The sequence below is a fragment of the Mytilus californianus genome, unplaced genomic scaffold (assembly GCF_021869535.1).
Source record: "Mytilus californianus isolate M0D057914Y unplaced genomic scaffold, xbMytCali1.0.p SCAF_12, whole genome shotgun sequence".
Taxonomy (NCBI): domain Eukaryota; kingdom Metazoa; phylum Mollusca; class Bivalvia; order Mytilida; family Mytilidae; genus Mytilus; species Mytilus californianus.
The window spans coordinates 18,285,719-18,312,754 of record NW_026262604.1 but is presented as its reverse complement, the minus strand read 5'-3'; the positions used below and the strand labels follow the sequence as shown (position 1 = coordinate 18,312,754).

The 27,036-nt window shown below is 33.5% G+C and overlaps 2 protein-coding genes across 2 annotated transcripts in view; both read left to right on the top strand.

Moving 5' to 3' along the window:
* Positions 1-1,713: 1,713 nt before the first annotated feature.
* LOC127722319 (uncharacterized) lies at positions 1,714-26,196 on the top strand. The gene is made up of 7 exons (XM_052229207.1): positions 1,714-1,825; positions 2,770-2,813; positions 12,156-12,320; positions 15,706-15,756; positions 20,038-20,112; positions 24,115-24,228; positions 26,173-26,196. The coding sequence occupies exons 1-7, from the start codon at positions 1,744-1,746 to the stop codon at positions 26,194-26,196; spliced, it is 555 nt and encodes a 184-aa protein (XP_052085167.1). The 5' UTR covers positions 1,714-1,743.
* LOC127721479 (MAM and LDL-receptor class A domain-containing protein 1-like) overlaps positions 26,174-27,036 on the top strand; it is a 39,469-nt gene continuing 38,606 nt past the window's right edge. The window contains exon 1 of the mRNA XM_052228225.1: positions 26,174-26,311. The gene's annotated coding sequence lies outside the window, so the exon portion shown is untranslated. The remainder of the gene's footprint in view (positions 26,312-27,036) is intronic.

The window sequence follows — 27,036 nt, the reverse complement described above, 5'->3', positions numbered from 1 at the left end:
TTCCTCATCTTTTAGAATATTTATTCATTTGTTTGCATATTTACATGCATGACCAATTATCCAAGAGTGCAATGTTGATTTCAATTCCTACGTGTTAATTAATATTCTTTATTATGTAATCTTAAGCCATAATTCCTCGCAGTGAACAAATGAGGCATTGAATTAAAAAATGCACTTTCAAAAGTTTACATCAATCCCAAAGACGAAAAATAAAAATAACACTTCATAAAGTTGCCTCCAACGCGATTTTCTGGATTGACCCTCGTCAGGCTTGCTCATACCTGAAAAAAAAATGAAAACAAATTATGAACATGGGCGGATCCAGCCATTTTTAAAAGGGGGGTTCCCAACCCAGGATAAAGGGGGGGGGGGGTCCAACTATATGTCCCCATTCAAATGCATTGATCGTCAAGAAAAAAGGGGGGTGTTCCAACCCCCTCCCCCCCTCCCCCCCCTGGATCCGCCACTGATGAAGTATAACTACATAAACACATAAAGAGCTATATGACCAGAAGGGGCCTAACATAATACCTTAATCCAACTAAGGCCAATTAAAATTAATTGATAGATTTTCATCCCCGCCCGCCCCTTTGAAATCGTTCCGCCCCAATTTTTTTTATTTTGAAAAATTTACGATTTCCGGATTTTGTTCATTTTCGTTACCGGTTACTCTCGATAATTTCGTTTCATTAATAACATCCTGTTTCAAATTTTGGTTTTTGCATTTCTTTGTATGTTTGATTCGTTATACATGTATATACATGATAGAACCTTATTATTACACTTGCATATATGAAGAACACGTCACAAGAGCGTTTCATATCTAATAAAAAATAAAAAATAAAATCCTCCCACCCACCCCATTTTTTTCAAAAATTTGGATGAAAATCTACTAATTAAATTTACTTGGCCTAAGGTATATTCTCGAGTTGAAGCAATATTTGAATAATCTTAAGCTTAAAAATTTGCAGACATACTGTACACATAAGCTTTACACATAAATCGCATATTGTTCTTGAAAAAATAAATTAATTCCTTCAGTTTGTCTTTGGTTCATAAACATCTATATACTGTAAAAATGTTACGTGATGATGTTTCTCTCCTGTTAAGTGTACTTGTAAAATTATTAGATAAAAACATACACTTCTTGTAACCATGGAAGCCTTATATTGACATTATGAGTTCTATCCGATTAATCATATTGTGTCTCATGAACGTCCAGTGACAAATAAATCATGTATATTTTATGACGGACGAATCGACCTTTATAATAAATGAGATATCAAATCGAGTAGACCATTGGCAACAAACCTCTGTCGGTGTAATTTTAATTACACATTAGTAATCGGCTATATTTAGAAACAAAATAGAAAATTAATATTATAGTTTTTTTAATTTTTATTCCCTTACATGATTGGAACCAAACTGGCTAAGGATATTTCTTAATGACGTGGTATAGAATATGCCCCATCAGCGCCTTATAGGCAGGTATTTAATTGTATGAAATGATATACTATATTAATCTATGACATGAAATCAAACAGTCCTAGGATAATTATTCTTTTCGTTAATACTTTTTTTTAAAATATGGTGGCATTCGTATAATATGTTTGCATGAATCAATTATAAAAAAACACGAGAAAATACCTTGTTGGTGCCTCAAAACTCTTACAATTCAATTGTTTGAGATGTTATTAAAGAACATTGTGACGGTGGTTAGCATACTGCACGGACGGCAGGAATATGGTTCCCGTAAAATTTCTGGTGTTTTTTGTTCTGTGTCTTGAAATATCTGATGCACATTATTTGAAGAAATCATTTAAAGGTAATAAAGCATGTTTATATATATTTGTTAGTTGTCATGAATATTGAATTTTGATTTTTACCCATATCCGATGCAAATCCAGAATTTTGTAAGGGGTCACTAACAAAGCAACGTTAGGAGTGGGGCTTGTAAAAAGTCTATGCATTGACCATATATATATATATATGTTGATTGCGTGGTACAAAAAAATTTCAGAATGAAAAAAATACACCCCCCCCTCACACACACACACTCAATGTTTCCTTAAGCATAGGGAATTCTTTATCCCTAGAAAATATCGTGACTTATGTAACTTATTAACCAATGAATATTGATTTTCTGGACTCAGACATTTAGTAAGATTTACAAAAAGGCCTAAATTATTAAAAAAAAAAAGCAGAAAAGTAAAGTTCACTTTTGATTTTGTTTCGATTTTATTATTTCAAAAGAAAATTGTGAGAAAAAAAAACAATTTCGCGTAACCCAAATATGTTCAAAATCTAGTACATATTGTACTTTAAGAAGTGCACTCTTTAATTCAAATTTTAAGAAGTTGTCTCTTGTCAAGGGATTGGAGAAATACTTGTGATCGACTTTCCCCTTGTTTTTTCGAGATAGGTAAATTGGCAGTCACGTTTAAGAACCCTTTTAAAATTCTTCGAATTAAAGGAAACCGTATGTGAAGGTTGAAAAAAAAATAGTGATTTAAAAGTAGAAAATTTATCATTCAATGCAATGAAAAAAATCATCATCCTGTACATACATTAAGCAGTGGCGGACCCTCCTTTTGATTGGAAACTATTTCATTTTTAACATGAAATCGTCCTAAACTACACGCCTGTGGTCCAGCTAATTAAAATATACACTGCTTTGAAAACACTATTGCTTTTACAAGTTTGAACTGTTTTAATAATAAATAATCGAAAGGATACCTATTAAAGATCAATAAATAAACTTAATTTTAGATTTGTCAAATGATGACACAGAAGATTTTCAGACTGAAATTAGGGTAAGTTACTTTTTGTTTCTATACGGATCATGTGACTTTTTGTTGCTATACAGATCATGTGACTTGTTTTTGCTATACAGATCATGTGACTTTTTGTTGCTATACAGATCATTTATATGGGTATTTCGTTTGTTAAATACATGCAGTATAGATATATACAATTAAAAGTTCGTCGTAAACAATTAACTGGTAAAATCAACTCGGGGACATGACAAAAATGATTGAGTTCCTACTGTTCGTGCTACCGCTATTTTTGTTAGTTTTTTTGGTTGTTTTTTGTGAGTGTGTTGAGTGGCGATCGAATGAGTTGAGCCTTTTCCAACTGATGTTGTTCGTTAAAATGCGTCGTAGCCGGGGCCATTAAAGGCCCCACTCTTTGGACAAAAAGAAAAAAAGATGACAAAAAAAAAGGAAAATTTAACACTTATTAATTCTAGACTATTAGACTTAAGATGCGTAAGTCTTTTTTTTATTTATTGTCACTCTCAGAAGTCTGTCACCTTACTTTCAAGGCTACTCCTGCGAAAAGAATATTGTGTTGTGCTGTTACACCACTAGCCTAGACATGGGGAGGTTTGAGTGCTCACGCACATGTTAAATCTCGCCATAGTATAAATGTGCCTGTCCTATTCAAGAATGTAATTCAGTGTTTGTCGTTGGTCGCTATCTGCCATTATAGTATTAATTTTGTATTCGTTTATGGTTTTTGTTGTTAGTTCGTTGGCTTCCTTTTTTTATGGGATTTTTTTCATAAAAAAGGGGGGCTTTCCAGTTTTCGAACAATAACTCAAAAATGCTTCGAGCAGTTTTCATGAACCTTTGGTGATTGGTTTATATCTATCAAAATACGCTCCGTTTATAGTTTTTTTTTTATAAATTTCTGATATGACATTGAGGAGAAATGGAACTTTTTTCGTTGAAAAAACGACGGGCGTATCATGCGCTCATGGCGCAGCTCTTCGTTTTAATTGTTTCGCCTTTTGTCATATCGTTGCCTTTTACAGCTTACTGTACGTTATAGGGTTTGCTCCTTGTTGAAGGTCTTACGCTGACCTATTGTTGTTTTCATTATCGTCCATTAGTCTCTGGTATGTAGTTGTTGTCATTGGCAATCAAACCATATATTTCCTTATTTTCATATTGAATCAGATGGTCAGTTCGAGTTCGGGAAGTATCGGGTTCCGTCCCCGACCGATTCGAACAACGGATATGAGTCGAAAGACACCAAAGACACGAAAGACACCAAACATAAAAAAACTGGTACACACACTGGATCCAAATAACAGCTCATGCTTGAGCAATGCATGCATATAGTGCTTTTATGCTTTTTTTATTTTATTTTTATTTTGTTTAATTCGTTTATCTTTCTTAATTCCTATTATCTACTGTGTTTATCATTCTAACTTGTGCTATGTTTTAAGATATACTTATTTTGCATACCATACCATGCCTTTTAACTTTTGTATATCATCTATGGTATCTTACCGTGCACTGTATGTTTAAAATTGTCTTGTTTTCATGACTTGTGTGTATATACAAATGTATTTTGTTATTCGATTTGAAAAGCTCACTTAGAGCTAATGTTTATGTAGTTTATTGAATATCGACCTTAAGGAGTATAAATTAAAACTGATAGAATTTGTTCATACTTAGCCAAAACGTATTGTGATATATTCAAAAATATAATTAAAATTATATGTCACTGAGCATTCTCTCAAGCTACAGGTTGTGACAAAATGACACACTTTGTATGGATTATACAGGAAAAAACATCATTATGTGATTAGAAGCTAAACTAAATGATAGAATTGTAAAATAAAATATTTAGAAAATGATTTGAGAATATCAAAAGAAAAGATAGGGTCACCGTAAGTTTTTTTCTGGCTAAAATATAAATTAGCAAAATTTCATGTAGATTCCTTCAGAAAATGCACTATTTCAGAGTTACCTCCCCTTAAAATGCCAATTCTAAAACATTTAAAAAATCAAGCAAAAATAATCTACGCTAGTAAAATTATTATAATTTATAAGTTAAAATTTTAAAATATAAATTTATTCTTTTAAATGAGAAATCACATTAGTCATCTGCAATCCTCATCAAATTTTGCTAATTTGATTGAAAATCTGAACCTTAGGTTCTCGGAAAACTACCAAAAGTCAAACAACAGTATACAAAACATAACATAGATAATTAAAGACTGAGCAAGACGAACCCCACAAAAATCCGAGGGTGATCTTAGGTGCTCCGGAATATACTTTATAATATACAGATCCTGCTCCACATGTGACACCCTTTCTGTTGAAAATTGGTCTGCTTAGCACGGGACGTTCAAGATTAAGAGCAAACACCGAACATAGTCAGAATAATGTGTGAGTAGGATTTATGATTCTGTCTGCACACTAGTGTTTCCTTGGAAGATAGCACGGTAAACATATGACTTAGCGTGTCGGGTCTGGTACATATCAAGGTATATAATCATAGCATATTAACATGTACTCGTCATGATATCGTCTAATATCTTATTGCCACTGGACGTTAACCACCAATGAATCCATCCGTCCATCTTCGTAAGTTTGCGATTCAATTGTCCGTATACATGTAATGGATTGAAAAATATTCAATCTTAAACATTTAATCATCTTGGAGGGTCTGCTGGATTGTGGATCATTAGTTTCTTTAATCTTTTGATCGTTTCTTTTTCTATTCCTTGTTAATTTTGCATAATATTATCTATTTTTTATTTTATGCCCTTTATTCTGCACACTTTGTGTCTATTCTTTATTCTGTAAACCCTTTCAAGACCCCCATATGGCCGAGAAATCATATGTTTGGTCATACTTCATCTTTGCAATGTAACATTTCGTTTGCATTTACTGGGCGTTAAATTTACATATTTATCCTGCAATCAGCTAACTAGTGTACAAATAACAGGTACACAAATAAATTTTTGCTTTATTCGTACATGTTCATATAAAGTCTCCTGTTACCCGCTTCCATTTTGAGCAAGCGGTAATAAGGATATTTCTTTCTGTGTAACAGTTCATTCATCTTCGCCGTTCGCGTTTCAACTATATATATATATCTGTCTTAGTTCCTCGCTGCATTGAAGACCCATTGGTGGCCTTCGTCTGTTGTCTGCTCTATGGTCGGGTTGTTGTCTCTTTGACACATTCCCCATTTCCATTCTCAATTTTATTTAGACCCCTCTACCAAGAAATTTGTTTTGCATGCACACATATAAAAATTGCGGTTTTTATCCAACGCAATCATAGGTTTGAACATTGTTTTCAATTTAGGCTTGTTTATATGTTAAGATCCATTTTGTTACATCTGGTGATCCGTTTATTTGGCAATCGCCAATGGCAGTCAGCAGGGTTTAAGAACATCCGTTGTTCGACCTGCTAGTCAAATGCGTTTTGTTAAAATATACTTTCTCACTTTTTTGGTCTTTGAAAAATGTTGTTTGTGCTGTATTTAGATCCCTCTACCAAGAAATTTGTTTTGCATGCACACGTATAAAAATTTCGGTTTTTATCCAACGCAATCATAGGTTTGAACGTTGTTTTCAATTTAGACTTGTATATATATATATATATATATATCGCTATCTTTGAAAAATCAGAGGCATTGGTTTGGATTTAAACAACAAACGCTCAAGTACCGGGTGTTACTTGCAGGATAAAAACAATATATGTACATTGTCGGAAATATAACATGTATTTGTACTCGCTACGAAACAGAAGAAAAGCTCGACGAGCGTCGCTTTTCAACTTGTTTCTTAAGCTCGTACAAATAAATTTTATATTTTCCGACAATGTACATATATTGTATATAATTATCCTTGATCTAATTATCTCAAAATGTGTTATGGCCCACCAATTAGAGTCGATAGAATTTAGTTGCAGGCCAATCATAAATTCCATTCGACTTCCGTTATTCCGAACTCTCCTTAGATAAAAGGGCCAAATATTTATCAAGCTAAAGGGACAGGAAAACACACTAGTATTGGTTGCAGATCGCGTTACTTTTCGGATGAATTATTTTTCACGAATATCAGAGGCGGATTTAGGGGGAGGGGGGATGGGGCCCGGGCCCCCTCTTTCACAGTGTGGGAAAAATTTGGTTAATTATATAGGGAATCACTGAAGCATGACTGGAGCGGCCCCCACTTACGCAGTCAGTGGGCCCCCTCTTATGAAAATTTCTGGATCCGCCACTGAAAATGCGATTGTTGGAATTTGACAGACAGATGAGGATTCGTGTCGTTCTGACCGTGACCTCGTGTCTAGCAATGGTTTGGTTTGCTTATTTAAATCCTGTGATAATTTGTAGTGAGTCAATACTATTTAAAGTCGTCATATATGTACACAAGAACAAGTCATAATATGAGAGTTGCATGAGATCTGGTGGGCTCTTTCACCGTTCTTCACATTAAAAAGCATGCCGTTTTATGCAAAATACAAAACATAAATAAAAGGGCATGCACATATTTATAAGAGGGTTTTCTGTATCTATTTTGCTTCATGTGTATTCTCTATTCTTCGTATATAAGATCAAGTATTACATGTCTCACCTTTTAAAAAAAAATCTTTATCGTTATTCTTTATCGTTGGTACTTTATTCTGTATTCTCTACTGTGAGTTTCCAGTCATGACTTCAATACAGTAAACCCTTTTTATAATCTGCTATATAAAGGTTCTGATAGTTCATGTCTATGTTCCCCAAATATTCGGTCTTTGCTTAACAAGAATAATAGGCTCATTATAATCCAGCAAGTAAAAATTTCAGCTTATATCTCCTAACTTCTTTATCTCATGTGGCCCTGTGGGAGTCTTTTATTGCCCACCTTTTTCTCGGTCGACATACTCGACCTGCAGATGGACTATTGTTTCTTGTCCTAAATATTTGGAACTGGACGTTAATAAAAAGTCATGAAGCTATGTACATACACTATATACAGTTAGTAAAGTCTAAAACAACTTTGATTGATTGTTGGTTGCTTAACGTCAAGTGGCAAATATTTCATGCTTGTTCAGGACGACGACAACTTTAAATCTATCACTAGTAAAGTGATGAGTATCAGTAGCCATCACGATTTGATCAAATTTAGTCTGGTTTTGTGCATTTTATAATACATGTTCATTGTTAAAGTTTTTAAGTCCCACATTTCGATCTTGCTTTTGATGAACACGTCCTTGAAATAAGTACAGTCCAGTATAAAGATTGTAATGCTGTTTTTGTTTATACAAATATCTTTCCATTTTTCCTGGGTCATAATATACATGATATATTGACGTTAGTATGATAGTCCCAGATTTGTCTCAATCTCTCAATACTTTTAATAATGAAGTATCTTATTGGCAAAAGTTTCTTTTCTGGTATCGCTCAATATGCTGGGCATGTATTATATTTAGCATCATGTGGGATATCTTCACTCTAGTCATTTTAATAATACTTTCGGTTTTTTGTGTAATTATTCCTCGGGGGAGGGGCACTTCAAAATCAGCTTAATTGATAGGGGCTGTCGCTGGTATTCTGTTACCCCACCCTTTTCATGATAATTTAGATCTCATATATTGCGTAGGTAAAATTGTAACCTTTTCCCATATTGGTTGGGTTTCGTGTGGTGTGTTGGTAAAATGGAATATTTAAGGCTAAGATTTTGTATGTGATGTTTACTTACGGCGAGACTTTCGGCTGTGAAAAAATGACAGGGCTTTTCATATGATATGCAAGTAATTGGAACTTTATTGACCTTACCATATGTTTCTGATAGTTTTACCCACCTATTCACATATTTTCAAGCTGGAAAATGTGGCCTATTCCAGCTGCACGTCCTATCACCTTAATTCATACAGGAAGTCCCCCCCCCCCCCGAGAATAATTCATTTGTCGGATTGTATTGCTCACTGAATTTTGGGCACCATGATTGCATGATTAATAAAAAAAAATCTTATATATCTCCTGGTTCTTGGTTTCACAATTGACAGGTTGTTATTATATCATTTATCTGCTAAACGTATGTCTATCAGTTTGTAGAGTATATATATTCCCGTTATCATCGATCTTATTTTGATAAATGTTTTTATGAACGTCAATTAAGAGACCCCAAAAAACTGTTGATTGTAGTGTTGTCAAGTATAGTATGCGGATTTCGGATTCCATGAGATGTAAAATATATTTGTATACCTTTTATCTTTAAGTTTAGTGTACATATAGACTTTTAAGAATATATATTCGCAACGAAGCGCTCCTATGAAGGAGGGATTTCCTTATACAGATACCGATATGGCGGCAAATATTTAACGGATTCTTTTCGATCTGCATCAAATATTGGAGTGCGTTATTCCAGTAACTTGACAATGCAGCATTCACCATTTGGGGGGGGGGGGGGGGGGGGGGGGGGGGTCACCATTATCAATATTTTCCATTTTGTAACGGTCGACTGCGGACATTTTACGTCTCTCCGTCATTGACTCGTATTTAACAACCGCTCAGCCGTTTCCGTCAAGTTTTCAGACGCAAGTTTTTTGTCAATCGTAACTACTCGGCCATTCTCGCTATGCAGTAAATTATTTCTTCGTGCAACCAGAAAGGCCGAGTAGTTCCGATTGGTTTTTTATGTTACTTTTGACGTTGAGTGAGGCAGGCCAATCGACAATCCTCGGGTGAATCCGCTACTCTCCTTCTATCCAGGTACGGAATCGGCCGAGTTGTGACGAATGTGAGGCAGGCGTTACCTGGTGAAAGGAGACGAAGTCAGAAAACCTTTAGAATATATACTTTACCATGTCATGTATTTGATTTTTTTTTTCGAATAATCGATCATAAATATACACTTTTTAAAAACTTTTAACAATATCATGAAATTGATTAGATGACGTCACAAAGTATATCGGTTTTTTGATATTCTAAAAATAACCGTGCAATATACTTTTGCTATCCGCCGTTTTCTATCTACCTTCGAAAATATAGTTTAACATGTGACTATCCCAGCCTGAACGCATTAAATTAGTTAAAATTACGAATTAATAATATAAACATTTATTGCAATTCCCAGCATTATTTCAGTCATTTTCTGGTCAGAAAATTACTGAATTTAATTACAAACATGATTTAGGGAGCTACCATTTGATTTTTATGGGGGGTAGGATGAAAAATTTTGTCCAGCATTTTTTATACAACCGCAAAAATTTGGTTCGTATAATGCTATGATGTCGTCGTCTGTGTCTGCGTCGTCGTCAACGTCCGAAGACACATTTGGTTTCTGGACAATATCTTTAGTTTAAGTGAATGGATCTCTATGAAATTTTACAAGAAGGTTCAATACCACAAAAGAAAGATTGGGATTGATTTTGAGGGTAATGGTACCAACAGTTTAGGAAAAAGGGGCCAAAACAAGCATTTTTGTAGTGTCCGGACAATTACTTGTGTGTAAGTGTATGGATCTCTCTGACATTGTACCACAAGGTTCCATATCTCAAAGGGAAGGCTGGGATTGAGTTTGGGGGTAATTGCCCCAAACATGCAGGAATCAGGGGCAAAAAATGTGCCAAAAACAAGCATTTTTCAAGTTTCCAGACAATAACTTGTGTTTAAGTGTATGGATCTCTCTAAAATTGTACTACAAGGTTCCATACTACAAAGGGAAGGCTGGGATTGAGTTTGGGGGTAATTGCTCCAAATGGGGGGGGGGGGGGGGTAGAAAAAGTTTGGGGGGGTTTCCAATTTTTTTAAGGGGTTCCATATTTTTTTTTCTTCAAAATTTTTCAAATTTCAATAGATTTTTAAGATCTTTGACCACATTTATTTTGTGTTAGAATCCTATATTATGTCAAAAATTTGATCACAATCCAAATTCAGACAGTATCAAGCTTGAATATGCTTGAATATTGTGTCCAAATTTGCCCCAACTGTTCAGGGTTCGACCTCTGCGGTCGTATCAGGCTGCGCTCAGCGAAGCATTTTATTTTCTGTTGTAATTAACATGATTAATCTCTATCCTGCCTTTTTATTTTTCACTCTATTCGGTCATGCCTTATTTTTATTAGTTTATCCTGACTTTTTTTACATAAATTGTCATCCTGCCTTTTTTTTTCGCCAATTCACTCATCCTGTCATTTTTTTTTTAACTCAAAACTGACCTGTCCTGCCTTTTTTTTTAAATTTCATCCTTTATCCATGAAATTATGTCCACTGCACACTTTTTCACAGTAAATTGTGTCCACAGATATAATGTTATTATGAAATATTGTCCGGACTATATTTACCTATGAAATCGTGTCTACAGATGTCAAAAAGTGTCTTTCAAAGAAACATGAGAAAAGACAATATTTCATATGAAAAAGTGTCCTAATCATAGAAATGACGGTATTTTATGAGAAAAAGTGTCCACTCGCAATACCTACAAAAGATATAGTTACATAGCTTCAGTTCTTTATCTAAATTGAAGTTTTAAAAATTAGAAGGGGGGTTTTGTCTCTATTGAAACATGGCATGTAAACTAAAGTATTGAATTCATACAAAATGTGATTATCACCATGTGTAATTATACATATAAAATAATAACAATAAAACATGTACTATAATACACACAAAAACAGTAATATATTTAATAGTACTTAATATGAACTATGTGGATAATATTATACGTGTAATTCATTTCAATATACAAAATCATGTAATATTCAAGAATAGTACTCATAAAATCTGTTCTTCCTTTATTTGACCTTTCTTGTTCTTGGGGTTGTGACAGTTGAGGCTGGTGGATACTTTTTGTCGACATCTTTATAGCTAAGATAATTGAAAATGCTTTGGAATTTAACACCTTCCATTTTTTGTTTTTATCAAATTATAACAGGTTTTTAATTGGTTTGTTTTAATTAGTAATAGAAAATTAAATATTATAAGCCAAAAGATTTCAGTAACTTTTATTATCTCCCTTTGAGGGACACTTTTTACTGTGAAAAAGTGTCTTCTTATTGAAAATCAATCTTTGCAGGACAGAATTTTTAATATTATTTTATCATGAAATTATGTCCAATTGAATGGACACTATTTCAAACCATCGGACACATTTAAATATACCTTTTCTGTGAAAAAGTGTCTGTGTGGACACTTTTTCACAGGACACTTTTATGGCTCACAATTGGACCAAATCAAATTGCTGACCTACATGGAACTTGACTTTGGTCATGTACGTGCAGCTCTCAAAAAGCAATACTGAGCATGTTGAGAAACTACAAGTACAAAATGTATAGTTCAATCTTACTGTGAGAGTGCAGTCTAGTTCAACTTTGATTAATGTAAGATTATCATGAAACATATTTTGACAATTACAGACCTACACGAACTCCCTTGGTAGAGAAGTAAGACTCCGAGATTTAGACAGATACTCTGTAGATGACATTGCCGACAGTGAGGATACATTATGGAATGTGGCGGATGAAACACAAAGAGATTTGGATGGAACCTCAGAGGATATGGATGATCCGGCTAAAGAAGAGGTACGCAGGTTCATGTGGCCCCACATTAGGATGTGCAAGTAATCACATAATCATAAAATATTTTTAATAAAATCACACAATCATTAATTATTTTTTTAAACAAGATAATCATGATAATCAAATAATCAAAAATACAGTCCAAGATATCAGAATAATCAAATAAACATGAAATATTTGATCTGGTAATCAAATAATCACTATAAAATTGCAAAGTCATCACCTTATCAAAGATCCCATGAGGAGGCTTGTACATGTAGTTTGGATGTCTTAAGGTTTTTAACAGAAATATTGGTCGTTTTTATTGGCCTAAATATAGAACAGATCACTAGAAAAACCCCCCAAAAAAATTGAGGAACAAATCATGGTAACAAATGATAACCAAATCGTATGATTTCTTTATGATTTGAAAGTGATAAAATTTCACATGCAAATGAGCTAACAAATCACAACAACAAATCACAAACAAATCGGAGGTCATTGCTTTCCTACTTCAAGCTAATCACAAACAAATTGTAAAGAAATTATAAACAAATTGTTATCAAATCTTTTTCAAATCAGAAGTAAATCATATTCCTACCTCAAGCAAATCACAAGCAAATTGTTTTCAAATTATGAAGAAATTATAAACAATAGATATAAGAAGATGTGGTATGAGTGCCAATGAGACAACTCTCCATCCAAGTCAAAATTTATAAAAGTAAACCATTATAGGTCAAAGTACGGTCTTCAACATGGAGCCTTGGCTCACACCGAACAGCAAGCTATAAAGGGCCCCAAAAATTACTAGACAGTGTAAAACCATTCAAACGGGAAAACCTATGGTCTAATCTATATAAAAAAACGAGAAACGAGAAACACTTATGAACCACATCAAAAAACGACAACTACTGAACATCAGATTCCTGACTTAGGACAGGTGCAAACAAATGCAGCGGGTTTAAACGTTTTAATTTTATTTGCATGTCTCGATCTGAAATTGTTATAAAATCATTAACAAATCAGAAGTAAATCATATTCCTACCTCAAGCAAATCACAATCAAATTGTCAATAAATTGGCATCAATCATCAATTCACAGATTAAATCATTTACATCTAGATCAAAAATATTTTCTGCCCCTGAGACCCCCAAACTTTGAAGAGCACTTGTCTTCATTTTACCTTAGCTACTCCTCTGATTGTTATTAATGTTAAGGGATTACTTTCTCTGGTTGCCATGAGGGACGAATTGTTCCCTCTGTGAAAGGTTTCTCTTACTTCTCCCGAATTTGACTTTAACGAGATTTGACAAACACATGGGCAACCACGTTCACTAGAAGGATGTCGAATAGGCGATAGGTCTTAGTCTGGGTCCAAATCTGCTTATGTAGATTTGCCCCTACCGCCCTGGACCTGGCCAGTAAACATCGTGAAAAATTAAAACATAAAACTTGCCAGTGAATTTTGTCTGCTGACTCGGGAAGCTAGTCTTTATTTGCATGTCTCGATCTGTTAAATTTACACGTCTTTTACACATTTTTATTTTGAAAATTAATCCTGACAGTACAAAATTATTACGAGATACTGAAATGCACAGTTTCTGAATTTAAAAGTTTAACACCTTTGAATAGTATTATTTGAATGTGTGAAATGATAAGTTAATGACTGAGATATTACCACTGTATGTCATCATTGATAGTATATGTTACTCTTCATCTTGCAACTTTCTTTGTTCAGTTAATATAGAACAGTATTTGAAATTTGAATTTTATCTCAACCGGATGTCAGAGATATAGATAAACCCAGAAAATCCTAATGCAACAACATTGTATTCATTGTAACAAATCATCAATAAATCACACCATGATAGCTAACAAAGTTAACAAATCATTTTCAAGTCATTTCATATGATATTCTAAGTAAACAAATCATAACGAAATCACACCATTTTAGCTAACAAAGTTAACAAATCTTTTTCAAATCATTTCATACGATATTCTAAGTAAACAAATCATAAAGAAATCACGCAAAAACAGAAACAAATTGCTTACAAATCATACAATTGAATGAAATCAGTTTTGCAGAATTTGGGGAATTCTGATTTGTTTATGATTTGTTTAATGAATCGCAAGCAAATGGTACTAACAAATCGCAGAATCACGATTTGAAAGAGATTTGAATAGGATTTGAAAGAAATTTGATCATTTATTTTTCTGTTTGGGAAAAGACATTGATTATGCACAGATTATCATTACTATAGAACTTTCTCAAAACTCGCTACTAAAAGCCCTGATTCTGATTTTCAAATTACAATTGAGTACAAATTATTTCCCTTGTTGGGAAGTATACTATTAAAATACTAGTTTGCTGCAGTGGAGAGCAATGGTATTCAAGTGAGAAGTCAAGTACGGTAACTGTAACTGCTAGTAGTCCTTTGTTAATTTATGTACTGTAAATTCAGAAATTATTGCGTGCATTTATTATTGCGATTTTGTCATTTTAGACTAAAATGCAATTTTAATTTTTGCGATATTGAGAAAAAATCCTGTTTAACTCATGTAAAAAATTTCAAAATGCGAGTTTAAATTATTGCGATTATAACCCTGTCACATTTTTCGCAATAATAAAAACATCGCAATAATTTCTGAATTTACAGTATATCATTGTCAGTTGGCTCAGGAACTGTTCCCAGGTTGGCTTAGTTTCTTTTGTTACCTATTCTGACATCGGACTTGGACTTCTTTTAAACTGAGTTTTACTATGCGTATTGCTGTGTGTTTGTTTTTTTCTACATTGGCTAGAGGTATAGGGGGAGGGTGGAGATCGATCTCACAAAACATGTTTAACCCCGCCACATTTTTTGCGCTTGTCCCAAGTCAGGAGCCTCTGGACTGTGTTATTTTAGTCTTGTATGATTTTTAATTTTAGTTCATTTATATGTTTTGGAGTTTAGTATGGCGTCCATTATCACTGAACTAGTACACATTTTTGTTTAGGGGCCAGCTGAAGCACGCCTCCGGGTGCGGGATTTTCTCGCTGTGTTGAAGACCCTTTGGTGGCCTTTTGCTGTTTTCTGCTCTTTGGTCGGGTTGTTGTCTCTTTGACACATTCCTTATTTTCATTCTCAATTTTATTCTTCAAATTATAAATTTTGAGAAAAATTAAATTAGTATTGCATGATTGCAGAAATTAGTTCCTGGAAGGGATGATACATGATTTGTTAACAATGTGAGTTGTGCATCCATGAAAAACTAATTGTAAGGAAAATTACATGGCAAATGCTCTTTGTTTAATGTAGGCTTTTATATAAACTGTGAGCAAAAAAAGAAAATTCTTATTGCGATTGGACAATACAATTTCTTTGATGGGTGATATTATAAATTTTTTTAAATTTTTTTACAATTGCAGGAAAAGTTAGAAGAAATTACTAATAATGGTGGTGACTTGCTGGACCAGGATGTAAATTTATATAGTGTTTTATACCATGTTTAAATATACCATTGAAAGTTGATTAATATCAGATTTATAATCAACACTACTAGATTAAAAAAGAGGGACGATAGATACCAGAGTGACAGTCAAACTCATAGATCGAAAACGAACTGACAACGCCATGGCCAAAAATAAAAAGACAAACAGACAAATAATAGTACAGATGACACAACATAGAAAACTAAAGACTAAGCAACACGAACCCCACCAAAAACTGGGGGTGATCTCAGGTGCTCCGGAAGGGTAAGCAGATCCTGCTTCACATGTGGCACCCGTCGTGTTGCTTATGTTATTACAAATCCGGTAAATAGTCTAATTCGGTAGGTCACATTCGTGAAAAGGGAGGGTACTGTAGTTACGACAAAGAACATATCCGATATCATCTGTGAAACGGTTATTCCATAACGGTCAACCAACTCGTGATGGCGTCCGTAAAATTTACGAAGGGATGATTTCAACTTCACCATTTGGAACTCTAATAGTTTAATAGCTTCCTTGTGAGCAGCACTGTTGTTCTCTCTGTTCTACATTTTCTCAGAAGGAAACACCAAGTATCAAGAAACTTAAATTAATGAAATTGTGGCTCAGTAATGTTTTTGTAAAGTTTCTGAATTTCATTTAAATTAATTTTTTTTTAGGTTGAGAGAATTAAAAATCATGCAGACCATTTTTACCTTAAAACCTTTTGTTAAGCAAACATAAATTGTAACTTGGATGGAGAGTTGTCTCATTGGCACTCATACCACATCTTCCTATATCTATGTAGCTATAGGTATATAACCACTCATTTGGTTCTGATCAGGAAGAATATACTTTTGCTCATTGTTGAAGGCTGTAATGTGACCTCTAGTTCTTAATTTCTATGTCATTTGGTCTCTTGTGGAGAGTTGTCTCATTAGCAATCATACTACATCTTCTTTTTTTTATATTGTGTTATAAATTTATTGAAGCATATCATATTAAATGTGTTGAATAAAATAGTTCCTATGCTGACGAAGTAGGCATAGCTTTAACTCAAATTATGTCAAATATTTTGGTATGAATTGAAAGCTAAAGGACATGAGATCATTCATAGATCAGATGTGCCTATTTTCAGCAACCAGTGCAGCACATTATATGCAATTCTAATGCAATTATTTTGTATCAATGGTTCTGATTGGATGACAATAAGCGTAAAATTCTCTATCTCCCTGTCTGTAACTAAGGAAACCGACATTTTGAATTCTGGAAGACATGTAATTTCTTCAATAATAAACAAAAAACTCACATTTTCCACCTAGAAATCTTCTTTTTATCATATTTCATTACATTCTGAAGCGGACAAGAAGCCAGAAAACGCCCGATGTTTACGTTTGATGCCGGAAGAATACCTATGACGTCACCTAGTTTAAGCGCCAAAGAAGATAACATCATTTCGCAGAATTTTTGTTTAATGAAAATTTTACACTGAAATAATGACTAAAATTGAATGATTTTTTTATTTTGCATTAGAGTAGAGAAGTGTATTGTATTTGAAGTTTTGCGGAAGTCCATCAGTAGTTTTACTGTCGCAAATATCCGTTTACCTGTCTCCATGGACGTCCGCAAAGCTTCAAATACAATACAGTTACCGGTATCTCTAAATTTAGGTCTCAAGTCAAGGCTCTGATTTTGTTTTGACATGAACTAATGCAGTTTTTTTAAGTTTGAGAAAATATGACTATAAATGATGAAAATTACAAAAAGTAATGTACTCTGTATACCAATTAATGAGGTACTGACTTCAGGAGTTTAAATTTATCCATTATTTCTTAAGTTAAAAATCTTGTAAAAATGAACACTAACATAATAATTTTTTTTTTTTATTAGATTAGAATTTATGTGTTACTTTGATTATAAGCAAAAAACTACTGTAAATAAAATAACTTTGTCATTATCATATGAATAAAAAAATTCCTTGAATGTCTTTGTAAAAACAAATTGCATTTCTGCATCAAAATCTGTAGAAATCTGACATTATTATGCAGTCATTTGCAATCCGTGTTAGTTAAATACTGCAATACTACCTGCCTAAGAAAATGCCTGTACCAAGTCAGGAATATGACAGTTGTTATCCATTAGTTCGATGTGTTTGAGTTTTTGTCGAGCCTGCGACTTTTGTCGCAGAAAGCTTGACATAGGGATAGTGATCCGGCGGAGGTGGCGGCTACGGCGGCTGTGGCAGCGTTAGCTAACTTCTTAAAAGCTTTATATTTTAGAAGGTTGAAGATCTGGATGCTTCATACTTTGTATATGGATGCCTCATGTTACGAAGTTTCCGTCAGTCACATGTCCAATGTCCTTGACCTCATTTTCATGGTTCAGTGCACGTGACTACTTGAAAAAAAAGTTAAGATTTTTTGTAATGTTAAATTCTCTCTTATTATAAGTAATAGGATAACTATATTTGGTATGTGCGTACCTTGCAAGGTCAGACAGTTTTCACTTGAACTCAACCTCATTTCATGGATCAGTGAACAAGGTTAAGTTTTGGTGGTCAAGTCCATATCTCAGATACTATAAGCATTAGGTCTAGTATATTCGGTGTATGGAAGGACTGTAAGGTGTACATGTCTAACTGGCAGGTGTCATCTGACCTTGACCTCATTTTCATGGTTCAGTGGTTATAGCTAAGTTTTTGTGTTTTTGTCTGTTTTTCTTATACTGTATGCAATAGGTCTACTATATTTGGTATATGGAATGAATTCCCGTATGAAATTATAAGGCGTATTACGCCTGGAAATAAGGCGTAAACCAGGCGTAAGTGGTACTTACGTGTCTAGATCCAGGCGTAAGGGAGCAGGAAACGTAAATTTGTAGTCCTTACGGGCGTAGAAAAAAGTGGTAAACCTGGCGTAAATTGAAATAAGCAAGGCGTAAATTTTCTTACGGGCGTAAAACTGTTGGTATGGCGTAAATCATAATACCCATAATGCTTTGTTTAAAGGATCATGGGAATTTTTTTCAAAATTTGGCTCTTTGGTTTTAGTTTGCAAGAGTTGGACTTATGGCAGCTTCATATGTTCAGGGATAATTAGCTTGTTTTGTGCTTTTTGAAAGAATTTGAAATTGGAAATATGGAATCAAATTGATTAATAAAAATTGTGAAAAAATGGAAAGTAAAACATGGTAAATAATAATTATGTGAGTATAACCTAAGATATTAAGTTTTAAGTTTTAACAGTAATTTTAAAATCCCAAAACCTTTAACCTTGGATAATAACATTAAAATCTTTTACATGAAGTTAAATTGCAGTATTATCATTATATTTTAAAGGACATTAATTTATAAAAAACTTAGTTAATTAAAATGCTTAAGTTTTATTTCAAGAAAAATTAATTGTCATAATTCTTATTTAAACTTTAAACTTATTTGAGCCAGTGGCAGTGTCTGTCTTAAAATGTATTTATTTATATATTAGCTTCTTCAATGGTTAATATTTCCAGTTTTATGTCAAACAATGAGAAATTAAATCAACAGTACAGAAGTTTGTATTAAATACACAAAAGTACACAGCTAGGGTAATACACTGATTTGAAATAAGTGTAGTATTATGTAAGGATATTACGCCTGGTTTATTTATTGACCAGGCGTACTCATTTGCATATTACGCCTGGTTTTCTCTGGACCAAGCGTACTCATTTAAATATTACGCCTAATTTTACGCCTGGTTTCCGCCTCAGTTACGCTTGGTTTCCGCCTGGTTTCCGCCTGGACATACATTCCTTAAACACTGCAATGACGCCCGGATAAAGTATGATTTTTACGCCTGGTTTCCGTGTCATATACGGGCGTCACAGTTCGTACTAATTTGTAAGGTGTACATGTCTAGCTGGCAGGTGTCATCTGACCTTAACCTCATTTTCATGGTTCATTGGTCAATGTTTAGTTTACTTGGTTAATGTTAAGTTTATGTGACAGTTGTAAAAAAGCTTTATATTTAGGACTATCAACATAATATCAATGATTAGTAAAGAAGGCGAGACATTTCAGCGTATGCACTCTTGTTGATTTTACCATCTGATTTCGGACTTTCTGTGAATTTTCCTCGGAGTTCGGTATTTTTGTTATTTTACTTTTTTGTATGTTTGAAATACTTCACAGTTAATGTTTAGAAAAGAAACTCTTTTAAGAATTTCAGTGTTGTATTTATTCATGAAAGAAATTAAAGTACAACTGATTAACTTATATAAATTGTTTTTAATTTAATTGTTTATTTAAACTTGTAGAATGTTAACCAAGATTCAACTTTAGCCAAGATGATAGAGTCTATGATTGTAGAAGTCAATGGACAAGATAAAAAGGTTTGAAAAAGACCCCAAACTTAACTTAACCTGTATGTTAAAACTGTTTTTAATTTTTATTGAGAATTATTACTGTTTCACGTGGGTCTCATTGGGGTCTAAGCGTGACGCGGGATTGCCGATTTTTTGTAAGCAAGACACGTGAAAGTCAAATTATTGTGCCGTGAAAACGGGAAATGAAGTCTAGCGGGATACGGGAAAATACAAAAAAAATGAGAATTGCTTACGTACATAGTGTAAGCGGGATACGGGAATCTGTCAAAACAGTAAGCGGGATCCGGGATCAGAACCCCCCAATGAGACCCCCTTTCACATGTCCATAAAAATGCTGTCTATTATGATAATAATTATAATAATAATAATTCTTTATTTAAAGAGGGTTACACAGTTAGCTATAAAACTAATCTTCACTGAGACCCTCATGAAATACAATGAAATATAACAAACAATTACAAAATATGAAACTAACACATATATATATGAAAAAATGAAATAAAAAAATATGAAATACTAGTATACAATTTTCAAAACAGGTAAAATTACAAATGCATATAGTATTGGCAACATTCAAATCACCTCACCAATATCTTAAGTTTGAGTATTAGTGTGTGAAAATTATTATGCATATGAAATTACACAGCTTCTTAATGTTCCAACAAGTAATTTTTTGATGAGACCAGTAAATGTGTTGAATTGAAAACACAGGGCAATCTGAGACTGTTGAATTAAAAAAGAAACGATGATCTGCGTGGCAGTCTTCATTTGAACATTATTTTGTTCTTTAATTATTTTTGCCTATTTTCTCTATTTAATTGGGGACTCGGTGGCCAAGTGGTCTTAGTAGTTCTACTACTGTAATCACTAGCCAGTCAACACTTAGGTTGTGAGTTCGAACCCCGCTCGTGCGGGTGCACTCGACTCCAATCTTAATTGACTAATATTGTCAGTTTTCCTATCGAAGGTCGGTGGTTTTCTCCGGGCACTCCGGCTTCCTCCACCAATAAAAACTGGCCGCCCCGAAATAGCCCAATTGTGGCGCTTAAAAGTGGCGTTAAAACGCCAACAATCAACGATCAATCTCTATTTAATTTTTTTTTTATCTTTCTTCCCTATTTTTAATTTTTTGGTTGCCCATTACATTCCATTCTTGCACCTTTTTTTCTCTATTTCTTTTTGTCTTGCACATTTGTCTCTATTTTGCTTTACACACAATTATGTAAAATTCTCATTTTGTTCAAGAAAGAAGACACATCTTCCTGTTTATTCCAAATTCAAACTGTGTTGTATTATTATTAATGCAATACATGAGGTTGTTTAAGGAGTTGTTTTAAATGTTCCTCTTATGACTAATTGCATGTGCCTTAATTTTGAATATGTGATATATTAAAAAAAGAAAATCACTTATTAATATTTAATTATGAAATTTTTAATAAAAGTGATAGTAATTGCAGAAATATGTATTTCGAAATGTGTTCTCCTACATATGGCCTCAATCTCTGTGGAGATAGTACTTCCTGTGACCTGTCCAGACTGAGGTTAATTGAAAACAGATGGCACATTTCTACAAGACTTATAACTGCTATTAAATCACTGTTATATGGCTCAAGTTTCTAATTGATGTTAAAGAATGAATGATAATTATTAATATGCATTCATCTAATCATCTAATTAAATATAAATATACTAGAAAATGTATAAATTTAACCTGTAACAGATGTTGCTAGTATTTTTTTTTTATGAAAAAAGTAGAAATGTTAAATAATTGTTGTATTTAAACACATTAATTTGGGTCACCAAAATTAAATTTTAACTTTCCATCAACAGTCTATGTTAAATATTCCATAATGGAATTGAAAATCTAGGGAAAATATCACTTCTTATAGTTTGAACTAAAAGTATTATTACTTGCAAACTTTCATTTTTAACTGTTTTACATTTTGAAAGAATTGTTCCTTTCAAAGAACAGAATCTATTGTGGCAAACTTTTTATTTCTGTAAGGGTAGATTTGGCTGATGAAAATTTTCTAAGTCTAAATTCCTGCTCATAAATGAATGTAAAATTTTCTAAGACAAATATCCTGCTGATCATTCTACAGAAAGGAATAAATTTCCTCAAAAGTCCAGCCGTGTTTATTTTCTTGTCAGCATTACAAAAAGTGCGGTTGGACTTTTAAGAAAATACCGGCTGGCAAATAACCCAAGTATAAGAAAAAGTACATGTACGGCTCATGTCAGACTGGATTTTTCAAAGTCAGACTGGAATACGTCTCAAGTGCAGGTGGAGTCCAGTTGAACTCCTGTTGAAATTTTCATACGGATTAGCAGATCCTGCTCCACATGTGGCACCCATCGTGTTGCTTATGTTATTACAAATCTGGTAAATAGTCTAATTCGGTAAGTCACATTCGTGAAAAGATAAGGGTATTGTAGTTACGACATAAGGAACATATCCGATATCATCTGTGAAACGGTTATCCCATAACGGTCAACCAACTCGTGATGGTGTCCGTAAAATTTACGAAGGGATGATTTCAACTTCACCATTTGGAACTCTTGGCTTAATAGCTTCCTTGTGAGCAGCAATCCTCTATCAAGGAAATCATGATAGGAAACACAAGCCCGGGAATATCGTATCAATTGGGAGATATATACTCCGTATGCAGGCGCTGCTGGAATGTTGCTACATAGAAATGGAAAGTTCACAATTGGGAAGTTTCTAGGGGACAAAATATACATTGACACAACCCATTTTTCTTGGTTGACCAGTTCCTGCTCCCAATATCGCAATGGGAGATAAAGTACATGGTCATCTGTTGTCAACGTATATTTGTTACGCCTAACAGAAGTTCCACTGGAATTTTTGTTATAAACAATGTCATAATATCTATTCCTGTTGGAACAAATATTCTATACTATTTATTCCGTTAGAAACATATACTGTAATATTTATTCCGTTAGGAACATATACTGTATTATTTATTCCTGTGGAAATAATATTCCAGAATATTTTTTTCCTTTTGGAACTTATATTATGAAGGAACTTCTATTCCATGACACTGTGAGTGTGACGCTACAACAGTTCAGTTTTCACAAACCAAATTGATGTGATCTGCTCAAAAATTTCATCTACGCTATATCTACTATTAAAGATTAAGAAATTTCTAAATCTAGACTGCAGAAAATTATTCTATAATGGTTATATCTTACCACCAATTGATTATTGTTGTATAGTGTGGAGTAGTTGTAGCAATGAGGGTTTAAATAGGATATTAAAATTACAAAAGAGAACTGCTAGATTAATACTAGAAACAGACCCTTTCGCTCCTTCCAAGCCCTTAATTATTCAAACACTTAAACTGGATGACAGTTGAACAGAGAATAAAATATCACAAGTTTGTGATGACATTTAAGTGCTTAAAAAATGACGCAGCATCATATCTTACAAGTTTCATTATGTTTCAGACAGAAATCCATACCCCTTGAGAAATGCTGTTCAAGGAAACCTCATACCCCCTAAACCAAAAACAGAATTGTTCAAAGAATCTTTTATGTATTCTGGACCATTCTTGTGGAATAATTTGCCAATACCGTTAAGAAATATTACAAATGTTAATTCTTTCAAATACAAAATAACAGATCATTTATTGAAATCAACCTAGCTGTATAAAAAATATTGAAAACTGCTTATGTCATCACGTTTATTTTTTCATAACATTTTTCAAGTTGTATTGAACATTATTATCATACTTGTCTTTTTATACTAATGTATGCAATGTATATTTTTACATTTTGTTTGATTTTTATGATGAGGGCCTCAGGGAAGATTAGCTATATAGCCAACTGTGTAACCCTCTTAAAACAAAGTGTTGTTGTTGTTGTTGTTGTTGGTGTTGTAGTAAGTCTAACATATATAAGGCTGTGGTAGAATTACATAACATAATAACTATGCATTACACCTTGCATTTATTTGAAAATATATACTTTCTTCTTATTTATTGTTAGCCAAAGGGATTACATCCCGAATCTGACAGAAAAGAAAAGGAAGATTCCATGGATATGATCAAATATACCCATCAGCAGTTGGTTGACATGGGTGTTGAGCAAGAAAAGGAAAATGTAAGTTATCTGGTCACAGATGGCATTTTTCAACACCTACTATGTGGTTGGTCTCATTGTAGAGTGCTTTCCTCATGTGTTTTGAAGGATGTATTTATATATATTAAAGAAATAACTTTAAAGTTCCCATGGGAAAACAAGAATGCTAAAAGTTCCCATGGGAATTTGACTTTTCCTATGGCAACAATTTATCTTCCCATGGGAACAATTTTCTTTTCATGGGAACAATTTGACCATAATGACCATATCTATTAAATTTTCAATATCACAAAGACCATAACTCCTGAACGGTAAAAGTGTCAATCATCAATATTGAACTTGACCTCCATTTTGTCATCAGATTTAAAATAAACAGATTAGGGGACGACCATTTGATATTCTGGGGGGGCCAGGAGGATTTGTTTTGGATCGGTTATTTATTTTTGTAAACTAAGAGGACAGATTATCTATTTTCTGCACTATTGAAGCAAGATTTTTCATTTTCATTAAAGCAAGGGACTGAATATTTATTTTCACAACTATATTTATAATATTCGAAAACATACAATTTTTAAATTATTTGTTTATCAAAAATAATTCATGTATAGTCAAGTCATTATGTACCATTTAATCAGAATTAATTATTATCCTCTGCAGAAATGAATCTTCTATATTCCCCAATGCATATACATGTATTGCATACATACACAGTATTAAAGTTTGGTTGTAACTAAGGCTCTTTTAAAAGTATTGGCAAACATGTTTCGCCGAGCGGAGCGAGGCAAAATTTTTTTTGAAGGGTTTTTGAACCGCTGAAGGCCCAAGAAGCTATAGATAGATTCAGTGTAAGACTTAAGTTTCTAGGAACAACATCAACAGACAAATATGCATGATAAAGCAAAAATGTAATTCACATAGTTAAGTCTGTGGCTGGTGTGTTTTTTTAAACTCATGATCAAGTTAATAATAAAATTACTAAATTACAAAATGAATGCAACACTAACAGAATACAGAAGGGCAATCAATGAACAAAAGACAAATAAATAAGAAACATTGATCCCGAAAAATCAGGGGCTACGTCTGAGGGAGAACAGAACTTGCTTCTTGCAAGGCACTCACGGTGAACACAATTTGATATGGAGACAAGCGTTTGGTTTTGAAATTTCCTACATGAGGCATTTGTCTCAATGTAGTTACGGCCCTGATTTAATAAAAGTGAGGTAAGTGTTCCTGAGACAATTAACCTCAAGTTAAATGAAACCAATTTTCTGACATTTCAAGTATATTTAAATAATATTTATACTTTTATTATTAAAAGATATGGGAAGTGTTTCCCGATTTTTTTTTTGGAAAAAAAATGAATTTATGAAGAATCTGGTGCCATCTCATACTTTCGATTGCAGAAATATGTGCAATCAAGGCCCAAGCTGACATGCCATCTATCAAGTTTTATTAACTATCTCTTCATTTGCTTTGTGCATCTGTTTTCCGAAAATTCCCAAAAAGACTTGTTCGTTAAGATTTTACAATTAGAGGTAATTAACTGTCATAGTGGGTCTGTCTTAAGGTCAACTAATCCTGTAGCAGAGGGTCTAAAAGGGTGGATGGGAGTGCAGAAACAATTGTGAACAAAAGTGAAAATAAATGTTCATGCTGCAAATAAAAATAAGCATGCATAACAATAGATGAGGGGCCTGATGGGGGGGGGGGGGGGTCTCATCACGATTCACGAGTTGATTTTTTTTGTCAATCAGGATTCACAGAAAATAAATTTCCATGATCACGGATCACGAAAATATAAAAAAAAAATCTGTAGAAAAATGGATCACGATAGCAAAAATGCGCCGATCACGAAGAAAGAAAATAACCCATCAGGCCCCTCATAGATAAACAGGAATATTTAAACAGGGAAAAAATTCTCCAATCTAAATCAATTATTTAACTAATCAATTTTGTTGATTTTAGCCGATACCAAAGAGAGGAACATAATTGAAACCGCTATAAAGGAATTGGCAAGGAAGACCTGTATACAGCTGGTTCCTAAAGGCAGTATTGAAGCACAGGGTCTCAGTCATACCACTTATATAGAATTTATTGATTCATAGTAATACTAGTAGCACAGTTTTACTGTAATTTCAGAAATTATTGTGTGCATTTATTATTGCCATTTTTGAAGAATGAAATAATATGCGAGGATAATTATTGTGAATTCAGGAAAATCTGCATACAGATATATGAAGGTCTGGATGGGGTCCTTCATTTCTGTATTCTTTAATTTTTAGGGTCAGTTTAATTCTCTATTCTTTAAATTTTCATGATTTTAGCACCTCATTATTCTTTATTCTCTATTTTTTGGTCCATTTTTCTCTATTCTTTATATTGTAGCACCTCATTATTCTCTGTTCTCTATTTTTTTTCGTCCATTTTTATGGCCTCGCAACAAAGTTGTCGGGGCCATATAGTTTTACCATTGTCTGTCATTCCGTCATTCTGTCATTCCGTCATTCTGACATTCCATCATTCTGTCATTCCGTCATTCCGTCATTCCGCAACAAACCATTATACAGACTTTTTTTCTAAATGCCTTCTGATATTGGGCTGATTTTTGATATGTGAGTTAACCATGATGAGTTACAGATCAAGTTTAAGTTTCGTTCCGCTCTTCTAATTTTTACCGAAATTACAGGCTTTGGACTTTGATAAATTTTTGAAAATCAGTTATACGGACTTTTTATCTAAACGCCTTTAAATATTGGGCTGATTTTCGGGATGTGAGTTAACCATAATGAGTTACAGATCAAGTTCAAGTTTCGCTATGCTAATTTTTAC